This window comes from Rhopalosiphum maidis, chromosome 4 (genome assembly GCF_003676215.2).
Source record: "Rhopalosiphum maidis isolate BTI-1 chromosome 4, ASM367621v3, whole genome shotgun sequence".
Taxonomy (NCBI): domain Eukaryota; kingdom Metazoa; phylum Arthropoda; class Insecta; order Hemiptera; family Aphididae; genus Rhopalosiphum; species Rhopalosiphum maidis.
Window position 1 is genome coordinate 35,554,618 of NC_040880.1, and position 15,640 is coordinate 35,570,257.

The 15,640-nt window shown below is 23.0% G+C and overlaps 1 protein-coding gene across 1 annotated transcript in view; it reads left to right on the forward strand.

The window, feature by feature from the left end:
* The window catches only part of LOC113550584 (acetylcholine receptor subunit alpha-like), a 46,745-nt gene that overhangs the window by 15,839 nt on the left and 15,266 nt on the right, over positions 1–15,640 (forward strand). Inside the window, exons 4-6 of the mRNA XM_026952514.1 lie at positions 7,945–7,989; positions 8,884–8,993; positions 9,075–9,255. Of these exons, the coding sequence (XP_026808315.1) occupies positions 7,945–7,989; positions 8,884–8,993; positions 9,075–9,255 (336 nt within the window). The remainder of the gene's footprint in view (positions 1–7,944; positions 7,990–8,883; positions 8,994–9,074; positions 9,256–15,640) is intronic.

A 15,640-nucleotide genomic window follows, 5' to 3' on the forward strand; every position in this document is an offset into this window, starting at 1 on the left:
CAATAAAAATCATCGATATAATAATCTTATAGTTTAAATCTAGAACAATTAAATTAATAAATTACTTGATTTACAAATGAGTAGAATAATTGTAATGATGTAAAAACTAAAAATTTGACTTTTTTTTTATATTTTGAAAGCTATTTTCGATAATATATAAGTATGATTAAATGCTTTGATAAAAATAATTGCACTATATTAAACTAAGCACAAAAGTTTAAAATCGTAAAATATTAGTAAATTGCATGAGAGTTCAAACATTTTTACTATATTTGGGTTTAAAAAAATAATAGTATACATAAATAGGTAGTTATAGAAATGTAAGTAGTAGTTTTTGTATTTTTTCGATTATTCAACCATTTTATATATTTATAAAATAAAATTTATATTTCATAAATAGTAGGTATTTTTCATTTTTTTTTTTTATTTATCCAACCATAATATAATAGTCATTAAATCTGAATTTAATAAAATATTTTGTTAAATTCTGCTGTAATAATAATTACCCATATAAGATAATTTATAAAAGAAACACAAATATTTTTTATATTTTTATTATAATATATAATAAACAAGAATGTCCATGAATAATGTTAAGATAAAATACAAACAAAATAATTTGTCTAGAAATTAAATTCCTAGAAAAATTTCAATGAAATAAAAAATATTATGTTTTATAATTTACTTTATAATTTTAATTTTAATACTAAAATACAAATTAAGGAAGATCAATTTAATATAGGTAATAAATAAACAAACTTTGTTCAATTATTTTATATTAATAATAAATGCTAATGGTGACAATTATTCATTTAAATTTAATTGGTTTTTCTATAATATCAAAAATAAAAATGAATGTAAAATATTTAGGAGTTTTAAAAATAACTAATTTTACTCCACAAATCATAACAAAATAAAAAAAAAGTTAAATTAATGTAACAAACTTACAGTTAATAAAAAAAAAAAAAATACATGATAGTATATTTTATTTTATTATCAAAAACATTAAGATAAAGAATTATATGTGTAGAATAATGTCTAGATAATAAAAAATATTGTAGATTTTTTTTAGAAATACAGTAATGATAAAAGATACAGAAGAAGAAGACGAATCAAAATTGTATTGCAGGCTATAATAGTAAATCATGATTTATTTGCTAAATAAAGATGGAATAAAAATGCTAGAAAAAAAAATAATTTATTAAACTTAATAAAAATAGACAATTAATAAAAAATAATTAATTGATTTCAACTTGTACAATATATTTTTTTTTTGTGTCTGTTTAATATAGTGTATACTCTATACAAGATAAGTAATTGAAAAAATTATTCGATTTTAAAATTACTGGTGGATTTGAATAGAAAATTAGATTTACTTGGTACTTTAAAGAAGTCATAATTAAAAATTACTAGTATTTAAATAAATTTGAAAAACAAATAAAAAATTAAGGAAAAATGTAAATAGGTACAGTTTTCGACAAAATCAATTTTTTTTAGCGTAACTCAAAGACTAATATTTATAGATACTTGAAATTTTCACTCGATATGTTTATATCATCAATTTATATTATATGAACAGTATTTTTGAAATATTCCTATCTTTTTGAATTATTTATAGACATTTATCATTTTTCATATTTTTTTTTATGTATATATAATTATCAATAGCCAATTATTTGCTAGGTAATAATGCTTAAAAATGTTAATATAAGTTCCCATATGAGTGTTTCTTTAAGATATATGAAAATATTAGTAACTAAAAGCCTAAATTGATGTTTATAAGCATTTTAAGTTCATATTTTGACAGAATTCATCAATATCACGAACATTTTTAAATTCTTTTGTAGTTTCAAATCTATTTTAAACGTGCGAGTTTTATGATTAAGATAGAAATATAAGTTTTTATATTGTTATAATCTTATATTTTCAAACTAAATATTTTCAGAAAAATGTATTTCAACCTATTCTAAATAAATTATTTTACCTAATAGCGATATCAAATTACAAAATGTATTTAAATCTATCATTTTAATAGTAAAATAAATGGTTTTACCTAATAGTAATATCAAATAACATATTATGAAATATATATTGACAAATCGTTTTTGTTCAAAATCATTTTATTTTTACATATAATGATACATTATCATTGAATTCAAATTTAACACTTCCATTAAAGTAACCCAGTCGACACCTACCGTACCTTTACAGTAGTGCGATGCTCACTTTATTACCTTTTTATTTTAAGTTATATTACATCATTTAAATTTTATTTCTGTCAACCAATAAATAAAATCTTTGAAAGAGCTTAAAACAAAAGGAATAATAATTTGTATTATAGTAATAATTTCTAAACAATTACATATTTAAGTACACCATAAGTCTTAAAAGATGAATCTTTGGAAAACAAAAGCAAGATATTATAAAAGTACGAATTAAAGTAGAAATAGTTTATCACAGTTAATACTTAATAATCATAACGATACGCTATTAATGCTAATATAATATTATATAGAGAAGACAACTTACAAGAAATGAAGAATAATTATTTATTACGTTATGAAAGATAAGGAAAAAAATGAAGAATATAAGTAGGCATACTGGTTAAATATAAAATGTTTTTTAATTAGTTTATGCTATCTATTTATAAAAGTGTATTTTCCCGGTTAGTATAGTTAGTAAACTATCTGATACAATTTCGTTTATATTTATCAATATAAGAATGAGCACTCTTAAAGTTTTATAAACTTACACCAATAGATTAGAAATTGTAACATATAGATGGTACATAATTTGATAAATGATCTTTTTTTAAGTAATTTCTGTTTTTATTAAATTATTAAGTACTGGTAAATTGCAATAGAGGATAAATCGAAAACGTGCGTAATCGATTTTGCTATGATTAAAAAATAATAATTATAGACTCTGATTATTATTGTTTTATAAAAGTATTAAACATATTACATTTGATACGAGGAAACCTATTTAATTTACTTGAAGAAAAATGGTATTTCCTTATCGTATATTTTGGATTTAAGTTAATTACGTTTACAGAACATTAGAAAATTGCGTTATATAAATTATTAAATGCGATCGCATCAAATTCAACAAAGTTTTAACGAAATTCGATAACGCTTATACATCTGTTTAAATGTTTATAAACAAAAACAAAATTATCAACAATATAAAACTATTATGTTTTCATATCATATAAGAATATATAACAATAAATAATTAATTACTTTTTGACGATATTAATGATACATACCTAGAAACATTAAAAAAAGCTTTCTTGAATTTTTCAAAGTTTTAAAAAATATGTTTATTTTAATTATTTAAAATATATGATATTGTTCAAAAAAGTACGATAATAAACGTTTAAAATTTAAACGGATAAAATAGAGTTTATGACACTTTTGATTCTCATTGATAATTAAAACACTTTAATCCATTAGCAAATTAATAACTGTGTATTAACTAAATAAGTTAACGAAGTCTTGAGCTTACTAGAAATTACTGAAATTACTGAAATTACTAGATACGATATTTTATTATGCAATCTAAAATAATAACAAAAAAGTAAGTATTTTCCAAATATTTTTCTCAAATTTCGAGCAATAAAAATATTTTAAATAACCTATAAATATAATATTATTATTTATTACTTAAAATATGATTATTTAAAAACCACAAATAAAAGGATCAAATATAAAAATTATAAATTTGTGTCTTATTTTAGTGTGAATAGTTTAACCTCTGTTTGGTGAACGAACAGAATTTTTATTATTAGGACTTATAATACTTCACAGAACTTGTTATTGAAAAGAATAAAATAGAAATTATAGAAATTAAGCCGCAAATTGGAGTAACTTATTTAATAATGCGCCATAAATTAAAAATGTTTTAAAATCGCTGATTTCGATATAAAGTACATTTAATATAAAAAAAACAACGAATATAATAATATTATATATAAATGTATATATATTTATGAAATATACATATATTTTATTGTTATTTTTCATGTGAATGTTAAACATATTTAAAGTTTCAAGTAAAATCAAGTAAAAACCAATATATTGTTTTGATATATCTAAAAATAAATAAATATATTTTTCATTAGTTATATTATATATATTTAAGTAAAATAGACACATAAGATAGATATATGGCGTTTTTTAATGGAACATATACAATTAATATTGTCTTCGTGTAAAAACCAAGATTAATAATCATTATTCATTAATAATTCTATGTATTTAATATAAATCTTAAAATATGTTGAAATTAACTCTTAAAAACTAAATTATTTTGATTTAGCCAATTATTTAGGCATTATCTAAGGTATTATTATCGTTGATGTTGATGTAAATTTACATTGAAGTATCGGATTGTAGTTCGTAAAGCAATTAAACGATGTAACTTTAAGTTAAAAAAAATAACTCTATTTACTTTGTATAGCTTATTTTTCTTAATAATTCTTGTACTATTCTTTGATAAAAGAAGAATCTTTAAAGTATATTTAAATCTTACAATCAAAAAATTATATAAGATGCATATAAGAAAAATAATATATTATCGGTGGACTCATTGACACTCCAATTAACATTTCTTGAAACTAAGATATCATGATCTCGTAATATATATTATTTAAATAGACATACTTATTTTATTTTTTCATTGCATTTTAAAATATTTTTGACACGATTTTAAAGTAATTTATTGTTAACAGAAATTATTTTATAATTATTTATGTTGTACAGTCATTCTTACTATAAATTGTATGTAATTCTAAAAAAGGTATGCTTGTAAGGAATGCGATACAACCATAAATTATTTTTAGGAGTAATATGTAAAACATTATCAGGTTTACTTTATTACTTTAAAAGTTTTAGTCTGAAAAAACATAATATCATCGAGGATTAAAATATTTCTCACCCTAAAAATCTAAAAAAAAAACAATATGTACTATGTATGACTGTGGTAAAATTGAATTTGTATAATATATTTCACGATTTCTATAAACGTAAAATAAATTCGTTTTAGATCTTAAAAAAAGACTAATATTATATATATAAATATATTTAATTTTACTATAAATTCAAAGCATTAAAGAAAATACCGAAATGACGATTTTGTTTTATAATAGATCTAATATACACTAAAAATACGGTCTAATGATTATATATTATTGAAGCAATCTATAATCCAGAATAGTTGTTGAGTCTCCAAACTGATGAGTAACTTTTCTGTTATTTTTCACAACAACTGACAAGCATAATAATTTAATGATGTAGTGAAAATTACAATATAATATATTGTACCAAACTGCTTGGAAAGATTGAATAATTTATGTACTAACTTTGTTATGATTAAATACAACTTGCTAAGTATAAAATAGAAAATTAATATTTTTTCATTTATTTATATATTACCTAATATTTCTCATTCACCAACTGTTTATCACTATTTATTTCACTCTGAATAATAATATACATTATATTGTATATTATAAAAGTGAATCTATTTTTAATGTATTACTAATTGTTATGTACTACTCTGCAATTGTAATGTATTTATTTACTAAATTTGAAATTGTATAATATAAGATCACTAGGTATCTAAATAATACATTTTTCTTGACAAATAATTAAAAATATTTAGTCTGGTTTGAATTATTCAAGAATAAATTTGTGTAACTAGAATGTGTTTAATAAATTATGGTAATATTCATGGCTATGTAGAATTATAGTACCACTAATGATTATTATTATTTATTACATATATTTAATTTACGATTTAGTGGTATCGAAGTTCCCTAAAATTCCCTAGATATTTAATATTTTTAAACTAAAATCTATCTTTTCTTTACTATAAATCATTGAAATCATTGAATGATTGTAGAGGTTTAAAATCAATAATTTGATTTTTGGCGTTAATAATATATTTTAACTGCAATAAAATGGTTTAATATAACTCACAGTCAAATTTTGAAAAAAAAAACTGTAAAACATTGAAATAAATACTTTCGTATATTTTAGTATTATTATTTTAATTATTATCAGATTGTTTATAATTGATAAATATAAAATGTTGAAATAATATAAATATATTATTTTTAATTTCGTGTATATTTTCATTTTTGTTTAGTTCTGAACGCAAAGACACAAATATTTTAATCAAGTTCGAAATTGATATGACTATGAAACAATTATCTAACATTATATTCGTTTGAATTTTAATTCTGATTAACTTACAAGCAATATTCAATACATATAATTAATGGGTTATAATATTTTTCTTGTATTTTTTTCTCTAAATATATTTTTTTGCAGAGAAGAAGTTATATTACCTGTTACAAAGGTCACAATTCTAATCTAACTGGTACTTTGAAGAGGTCGATTTTAGTTTTATCAGTAGCTTTTGTAAACGTAAAAAAATACATACGTTGAGAGATGTTAATCAACTGTGGTAGCAGTTTTTCAGGCTGATTTATATATAAATTTTATTATACATATTAACATTGGATTCATGCAAATTCAATATCATAACACGACATTATTATCATGCTCCGATTTACACGAAACAAGACTAGTGCTCACATGTCTACCCAGGCTTATCATGTTAAACTATGTTTTCCATTATTGAGATTTTTACATACATTTAATAGGTAGGTATATTATTTTTATAATTTCATGGAATAAATCGTTGAAAAGTTACAAGTTACTAGTGTATTACTAAATATGTTGTTTGAAAAATACAATGTATAATATAGTATAATATTTTATGTAGGTATACATTATGAACTGAATATTATTTTATAATTAGCAGCTATCTGATGTTACTAGCGTATACCAGGATGGTTATATGTGTGACTATATATGGTAACAAATATGTAGTAATAGCTCTTAAATACAATTTAAGTTGATCTTCAAGTTTTATTCTAGAAGACCTATTTGTCCTATTTCGTGGATCTCATATTTTTCCATCGTGATTACAGTATGTAAGTAGTTCCTGTTGAAAAATGAAAAAGAGTTCGGCGTATTTTCCATTTTCCCTTTAAGTTGAAAGGAAACTATACATTATGTTTGCCGTAACGAAGATAAGTCGACAATGAGCCATGTAATCGATATTTTCATTCATATATTTATACGCATTATATACGCATTATAAGAACACGCTAAGTACTTTCATATTATATACAAGACCAAGAAATTATTGTAAAATGCCACGCAATAATGGGAAATACCAAAATCTCAAACATTTAAAATAAATAAATTGTACTAGACTGCGATATAAATATTAGAATTTTAATGCTTTATGTTATTATCGTTAGATAATAATATGATTAAATATAACATAACCGTTTTATGCATATTATTATTATTTTTTAAACATTTTATCTCAAGTCATTGTGTATTATGTATAGCTAATATAATAAAATATGCACAATAGATAAACAGATAGTGCAACTATTTTTTAACTATATTTGCAAGTTCAAAATTATACATAAAAAGTTCATTTTTAAGTTTTTAACGAGTGTTTTTAATTCACAAAGCTGTTTAAACATATTCTTGTAATTACCAATATTATAAATGTACTAAGAATTAAATGTGCATAAAACAAATATTAAATAAATATTATGAATAGATATGTACATTGAGTTCCTATTACGAGTACATATTATACATTATATTTGTCACAATTTTTTTAAATACAAAATCATAAATTATTTTTAATAATAATTAATGAATTATACTTTATATTGTTTCGTATACAATATATAATAATATAAATCATGTTTTTATTAGTTTTAGTTTAAGTTTTGTTTGAACGAATTTCTTATTTGTGTTTAGCCTACATTCAATATTTAAGTGCTGCTGAAATACAAATAACTTAGTGCTTTTTAGGTGTTAACTGAATATATTTACTTTTCTGTTACAGAATCTAAAAAACCAAATTATGACGACGAACTTATGGGTGGAACAGGTGAGGATAAAATAACTTATTTTAATATAATAAGCAAATAAATTTAAAAAAAATAAATAATAATAATTTAGATTTTGAATTTATTACTTTAAAAACAGTAACCAGAATTTTTTTTTCATAAATGTTTGAGTTACTATGAGAAATTAGAACTTGAACTTGTAGAACCTAACTATGAAGTCTTTAGTGAACACGATCTGACTATATTAAAAACAAGGTTTTTTTTAACATTATATTTTCATATTTATACATTATTATTAGATATATTAAATGTATTCAAAAAATATTTTTGTAAGTTAATTATATGAGCACTTCTTGACATTTTAAAATCATTTTATAAACTCTATATTAATATATAAATAATGCTTCTTTCAAAACCATTTTCAAAGTGTAATGATTTATCGTCGCTTAAATTTAAAATACCCACTCTCAAGAACCATATAAACATAATTCCCGTATCAGACATATATTAAAGTTATAAATTCAACATGAATTTAGATTTACTAATTTTAAAATTCACAGCTATGTTAATAATATTTTAGTTCAATAAAGTTTTAAATATCATTATTTTGTAATAAGTTATGACACGACGAAATCAATCTTTTATCATATTACCGTATTTTCTGTATAATATATATTTATAATTTATTAGTAATTTTTGTTGTAATGTTTTTTATATATATTAATTTAAATTACTTTTAATCAGTTTACACAGAAACCAATGATCACTGATGTTGATGTAAAATTACTAGATCTTCTAAAAATATTTACTGATTTTTTTTTTTTAAATATATCAAAGTTAATTTATTGCATTAAATCTATAGGCACTACACTTAGCATATTTTATAATGTGTATTAATAATATGACATAACCTAATGTTTGTCTTATTTTTCAAGTATTGGTATGACTATAAGTTGACGTGGAATCCCGATGAATATGGTGGTGTTGAAGGGTTACACGTACCGTCTGAACACGTCTGGAGGCCAGATATTGTACTTTATAACAAGTAATTGTTTTTGCAACAACGTTAACAGAGTTTATAATAATTATGTTTATGATTAACTCTGCGTGTTATATTTGTTCAAAGTGCTGACGGCAATTTCGAAGTAACTTTGGCCACTAAGGCTATGCTTCACTATAGTGGCCGGGTCGAGTGGAAACCTCCTGCTATTTACAAGTCTTCCTGCGAAATAGATGTAGAATTTTTCCCGTTTGACGAACAGACGTGTGTGATGAAATTTGGCTCGTGGACATACGACGGTTTTCAGGTAAAAAGCTGCATATTTATTTTATTTTTTAAACTAACGAAATAAAAAATACTAAACAATAAATCAGATGCATACATTATTTCACCAGTGATTTTAAAATTGTTATAATATTATGTTCTACTTGCATCCGATATTTTGATATTATGGGATATAAATAATAACTAATATATGTAATTTTATTTAGTATTGCGCACAATTTATATATGGCAGTTATCTATTATATATCGATTAACTATCAAGTTAAAAATAACCATTAGATAGGTTCCTACTTTTAGCGATAGAATTGTTTAAGCTGTAAATATTCTAAATATAATACTTTATATAGGCTATATATTATTTAAAAATTCCGTTTTAGTATTTTTTCGATTTAGGTAAACATGGTCATGTCACGTGATAAAATTGTAAGATGGTCACAGACAAATAAATGTGTCGGATATATTTTGTCCCTTACAATATGTAGCTATTTTTATAGCCGTCAATTTACTCCAATGAAGGGTAGATCCGTGATGCGGTTTTACGCAATTTCCGGAAAACTTGGTTGCCTCTAAACTTCAGCCCTACCACATACCGGTATTGAAAATGTTAAGACGGTAAAGAGGTACGCAGAAAGTTCGTTAATTACCTACTTACATAGCGCAGATGTTTTGATCATAAAGTTCTTGTTCCATATCACCGGAACGTGTTTGTAATGTTTAATCACTCGCCTTTGAATCAATAAAATATAATTTGAACGAAACTAACAAATTTATTATTTCACAAAAATATGTACCATATACCTACCTAAAAATGAATATTGAACAAAATAAATATGTGACTATTCTAAATAGTTCAACTATAATAATAAAGGCACAATTGTTTAATTGTTTCTTACAAAATTAAATAGTCTTTGTGATACGTTTAGTCATCTAAATAAAGCAAACGCTATACATTTACAATAATTTATGGACAACGATTGAATACTACAAACAGTATAAATACCTAATAAAATTTTAATTCTAAAAAATTGTACTTTTTGTGATCCTTGGATTTTCAAATAAAGACCTACAAAGATTAAAAATACTTAAATAGTAAATTGAGTACGAGTATAGCATGTAACGTAAATATTTATGCAATAAAATAAGAAAAAAAATCACATTTTTTTTATCTATAGTTTAACATTTATGAAAACGTTCAACGTATAAAATAATTTTGAGTTATTTTAAAACATATTATATATTACAATCATATTAAATGATATATTTCCAATAATTTTAAGTTGTTTATATAATTAAATTACAAGGCAGCATCTAATAAATATGTTAAAGTTTCTCTGATAAACTTTTGTGACATTGGACAAGAGTTGTCTAATTGCCTTTGCAACATAATAGTCAATAGTTTGAATTTATTTTATTGTGAACATAGTTTAACGATAATTATTCCATTAATTAATAATTTATAGTTTATCAATGTCGATTGAGATTAGTTATTTTAATATAAGCATACACGTACAGTTTATAGAATATACCATTAATATTGTTTTAATTTTGCGCATTTTGCATAGTTTAACAGTCATCCAGATAATATTCGACTTTATTGGGCACAAATAATTTGTAGCGTTACTTTGGTTTATTAGCACCCACCCTTTTGATATTTAGATTAATTCGTATTATACACATTTACCCTTTTGAATAGTGACTACAACTATTTTCATCTTACTAATAGCACCCCATAATTCAAAAGTCTAGTCAGTCCACTTCTACACAGTTTTACACACGTATTTTTTCAATATATAAAGCTAATTAGTATGAAGTTTAAGCTTATTATATCGTATGCATTAAAAAAAAAGTATATGCATACATGTTTATTTGGAAAACGGTATACCTACGCTTTAAATAATAATTAAACTAACCCTTAAAAATATATGGAATATTTAATATGCCCTTTCTATTTTTAACAAGTAACAATAACCCCCTTTGCTGGTTAAAATGCAATTACTGTAATCCATATTTATTAAATTAAAATTCATAAATAATTAATTAAATGAGGTATTATCTATGGGCAACTACACTCAGTCACGCTTATTATTGTTGTTTATTATTATAAATTACTTATAGTACCACATTATTGATTATTGTACACGTTATTTTATTTTACATTTTTAATAAAAAAAATAATATTAAACTTTCTTTTCTATCACTGGATGGCCTTCTTCTCATACTGTGAAAATGTGTACTAAATAATTGTCATATACTCATGTATAATAATATTATTGTGTGAATCTAACACAGATCGTAAATATCTCTTTGTATAATATATTTATGTGTATAATATACTAAATATTAAATACCTAGTTAATTTAACTTAGGGGAAGTTAGATATAAATAGAGTAATCAATCCAGACTATGTCCTAATATATTTACCAAACAATATCAACAAACATTTTTCTAAAAGTAGCATTCCACATATTATTATAGATTAATCTCCTTGTTATATAACTCGGACGTCAGTTAAAGTTGACAACAATCTGCTAATGGCATGTTTTGAACTACTAATTCACAAGCTCACAGCTTAGTTTGAAATTAGTTGTGTTGTTATAATTTACTACCAAAAATTATATAATACAGATAAATGTAGGCATTTTATTTGTTTTAAAAACAATGTATATTATAATTTATTTAATTGCATTATAATTTAATATTTTCAAAAGTACTATTAATTATTATATCAAATATATTTTAATACCTATATAGAAATTATTTTTAAATAATAACTACGTCCGTTCAGAAATTGAACTGTTTTAAAATAATATAATATTCAAAAATGTCTAAACACTATTATATCACTATAAAATATTTTGATGTATATGATGTATTTATAGCTTACTAAGTTTACACCATCTTATAATATAAGACACTTAAAACAACTACAGACTATAGTAATCACTAATTAGTACATATTTTATCGTTATAGGTAATTTACTTTATTCTATTTATATTCTATTTAGTTATTTAAGTAAAACCGATAAAATATACCGATTAATATTCAACACAAAAATAAAAAAATCCAAACGTTTTAAAATTCAACAAAGAAACTATTGAGTATAAAAAATGTTTTAATTCTCATTCAGTTATCTATCGTATTTCTTATTATTGCTATCCCATGTACCTATCTAATGTACACATTTCTCATAAAACTTTTATGTGGAAAAATTGAAAGGTGCCTAAATATTATTTGTTCGCTTCGAAACGAGGAAAAAGCACTTAGTTTTATTACTTTTCTTTTCATTTTCCTGCTCGTGTGGCTTAGTCGCTTAGATATTTGACCAAAGAAAACTTATTATTATACTAACAAGTTCAATAAGTCAAAAGGGATTGTTTTAAGGTTTTCAAACAAAAGCAACAATACGAATTAAATCCTAGAAGGGGATTCCTTAATGGCGTGCCGATAATTTTCAAACTTGGTGTGCAACTGACGTACGAATCGATTGTGTAAACCTAATCTTCTATTTTAGTATATAATACAACCAGTGTTTAATTTTTTATTACAACAATACATTGTGTAAGTGACACTGACAACAGTCTTTATTTAAATATATTTTATTTTCATATTTTATCTCAATCACATTTAGCATTAATTAAATAAGGTTATGTAACATTTTTTTATTTTTAAAAGTTTACATTTACAATTTTGGTTTATTTTTTTCAAAAGGATTTTATAGGTATAATTAATAAATAATTTCTATTGCATAATTTTAATTCTTTATCATGCAAGAATGCATACTATGTTTAAAACTCATAATACTAAGCACAGATGTAAATTAACTGAAATCCTTTTATGTTATAAAAGTTTAATTTTATAGTTAATATAAAAACGTTTATGTTATAATATTATAAAACGTTCTTTATCATAATATTTTTAAATTTTATAGTATTTTCTAGGTAATACATTCATCATACTTTTCTCTCGTCATTGTTGCCTACTCTCGCTTTTCTTCTACTTTCAATGACGTGACATGTTAAAAAATTGTCAGAATCTATAATTTTAACCTCACACCGGTCCACTACAATAGCTATACCCTTAAAAATTACTCGCGGGTGCACAAACAAAAAGAAGTACTCGTAGGCGATTGCCTCTCAATACCCCTTTTTTATGTCTCTATTATAATACATTTTTGTAGTATATTTAATTATCTATAACACTATTATATTATCAAATTACTTATTGTCATTGAATTTTATCAGTTTGTGATTATCGTAACAGCCTAGCCGTAATTTTTATTTTAAACAAAATCTATTATTATAACTTATAGTAATAAAAAAGACACTTTTTTAACAACTCTTATATAAATTGTTTATTTTTAAAAGAAGCAATATATACCAAGTTACAAGATAGATATTGACATGTTTAAATGTAAAATAATATCATTACGTTAACGATACGACTAAAACCCTTCTACATATGCAATTCAATTATCACTCATTTTATATAGAGGTACTCGTATACTATTGATGTACGATTTATTATTATACATTTAATTAATACATACATGGTTATTAATAATTATTAATTTAACTATGTACGATTAAATTATCGACTAATATAATGACCTTATATTAAAATGATTACATATTTATACAAATTATTACCTGCGGTTGGGATAATTTCACATACGTTAGGGACTTACGGTACAGCGTACACAGCATGCAGTTTGGCGATGGTTACATGAATACTTTGTATTAGCTGTTATAAAGGCTGCCATAATTTTGGTTATAAATTTTAACGCAGCCCATGCTATAAAGAGAGAAAACGAACGGTTCGATAAAAGGGCTGTTTCTCCCTCGTTTGTCCTTCCGTCTTGTTACACCCCTCAGCACTATTCATTTACCCCACAGCACCTTCTACGGGATATCCTTTTGAATCCCACTTTGAACTAAGGTACACATGCACATAGTGAGTTTCTATACATCCGATACGTTCAAAGTGGCTAAAAATGAACAAAATCGAACATTTCCTTACTCGTTCACTATCTTTCTTTCATGGTTTTTCCTATTTTATCTTTGTTTCTTTGGATTCCCTCCAAAAAGAATTAAATATTTTTGTCAGAGTAAACGCAACACCAACACCAAGGTATCATCACTACTGCTATAGTACCACTGCTATCATGTATTTAGTAATTTTCCACTTAAGAATGGATTATGTAACGACGGAATATATACAATTAGGTTTATAGATGATTTATAAAAGATTTGTTAAATTCCAAATTTTTAAACATGAAATAACTTATTATTGATCAATAAGTATTAGTTAGGAAATACTGTAATACTGTTATTGTTTTTACTTACTATATGCGCAATCTAAAAACGATTGCCTAAGTTATAATTCATACCATTTTTAAAATAATTAAATATCTATGTTATTTTTCAGCATAATTCAATTTTATAATTTTATAATAATAGATATATCGTTACATTATACTATAAAGAACAATGACAAATAGTATGGAATTTAATATATTATACATTATAATTACATTTATATATTAAAAATAATTGTTTTTCCAACTTTTCAAAATTTAAATGGATGACGAAAAAAATGAAATTTAATCAGAATAAAATGGCAAAATGTTAAGATAGAATAACATGTTGGCTATCGTAACAACGGTAATAAATTAAATATAGTATAGGCATAAAGTTCATTATATAGACAAATTTAATTTTCATGGAAAGTATTAGGTGGTATAGATAGATTAAGTTGTTGCATTTGTTCAATAGACATTAAATTTAAGAAATGAAAAATGTTTTATTAAAAAAAAACATTCCATGTTTTTTATTCAACCGTGGTCTTAGTCTTAGAACAATGTAAGAATTTTATTTTTAATACTGCCAGATTTTAGAAGCGGATTCCATTTTATTTGATTTTTCTAAGTAACATATTTTGGGATAGTAAAAGTGTTTCTAAAGTTTCAAATAGCTCGCTCTTGTATCAATTTACAAATGACTGCAAAGAGATCATTTTTTTTTTTTTATACATTTTTAAGAAGTTTTTCAATCCTGAATGTTTTTTCGTAAGTCATATTTGATCGGTTTTCATCTGGAGTTACATTTCATAAATCATAGTATATATTTATAACCACAATAAACCTTCATTCATTGGTAACGATTTATTACATAGAAGACGTCTTGTAATCGTAACAAAACAAAATGTGTTTTTATTTTTATAACAATTTTAAGTGTTAAGTGTTAAAATTGCAACTCGTGCTTATATTTAACTAATATAATTATTCCTAAAAAGTTATGATTTAAAATTCTTATGTTAACTAATACGAATTAATTAGTATTTTTTTTCCGACACATGTGAGTCAGAAAATTATTACGTTAAAATGTATTAAAATATAAATCAAGAATTT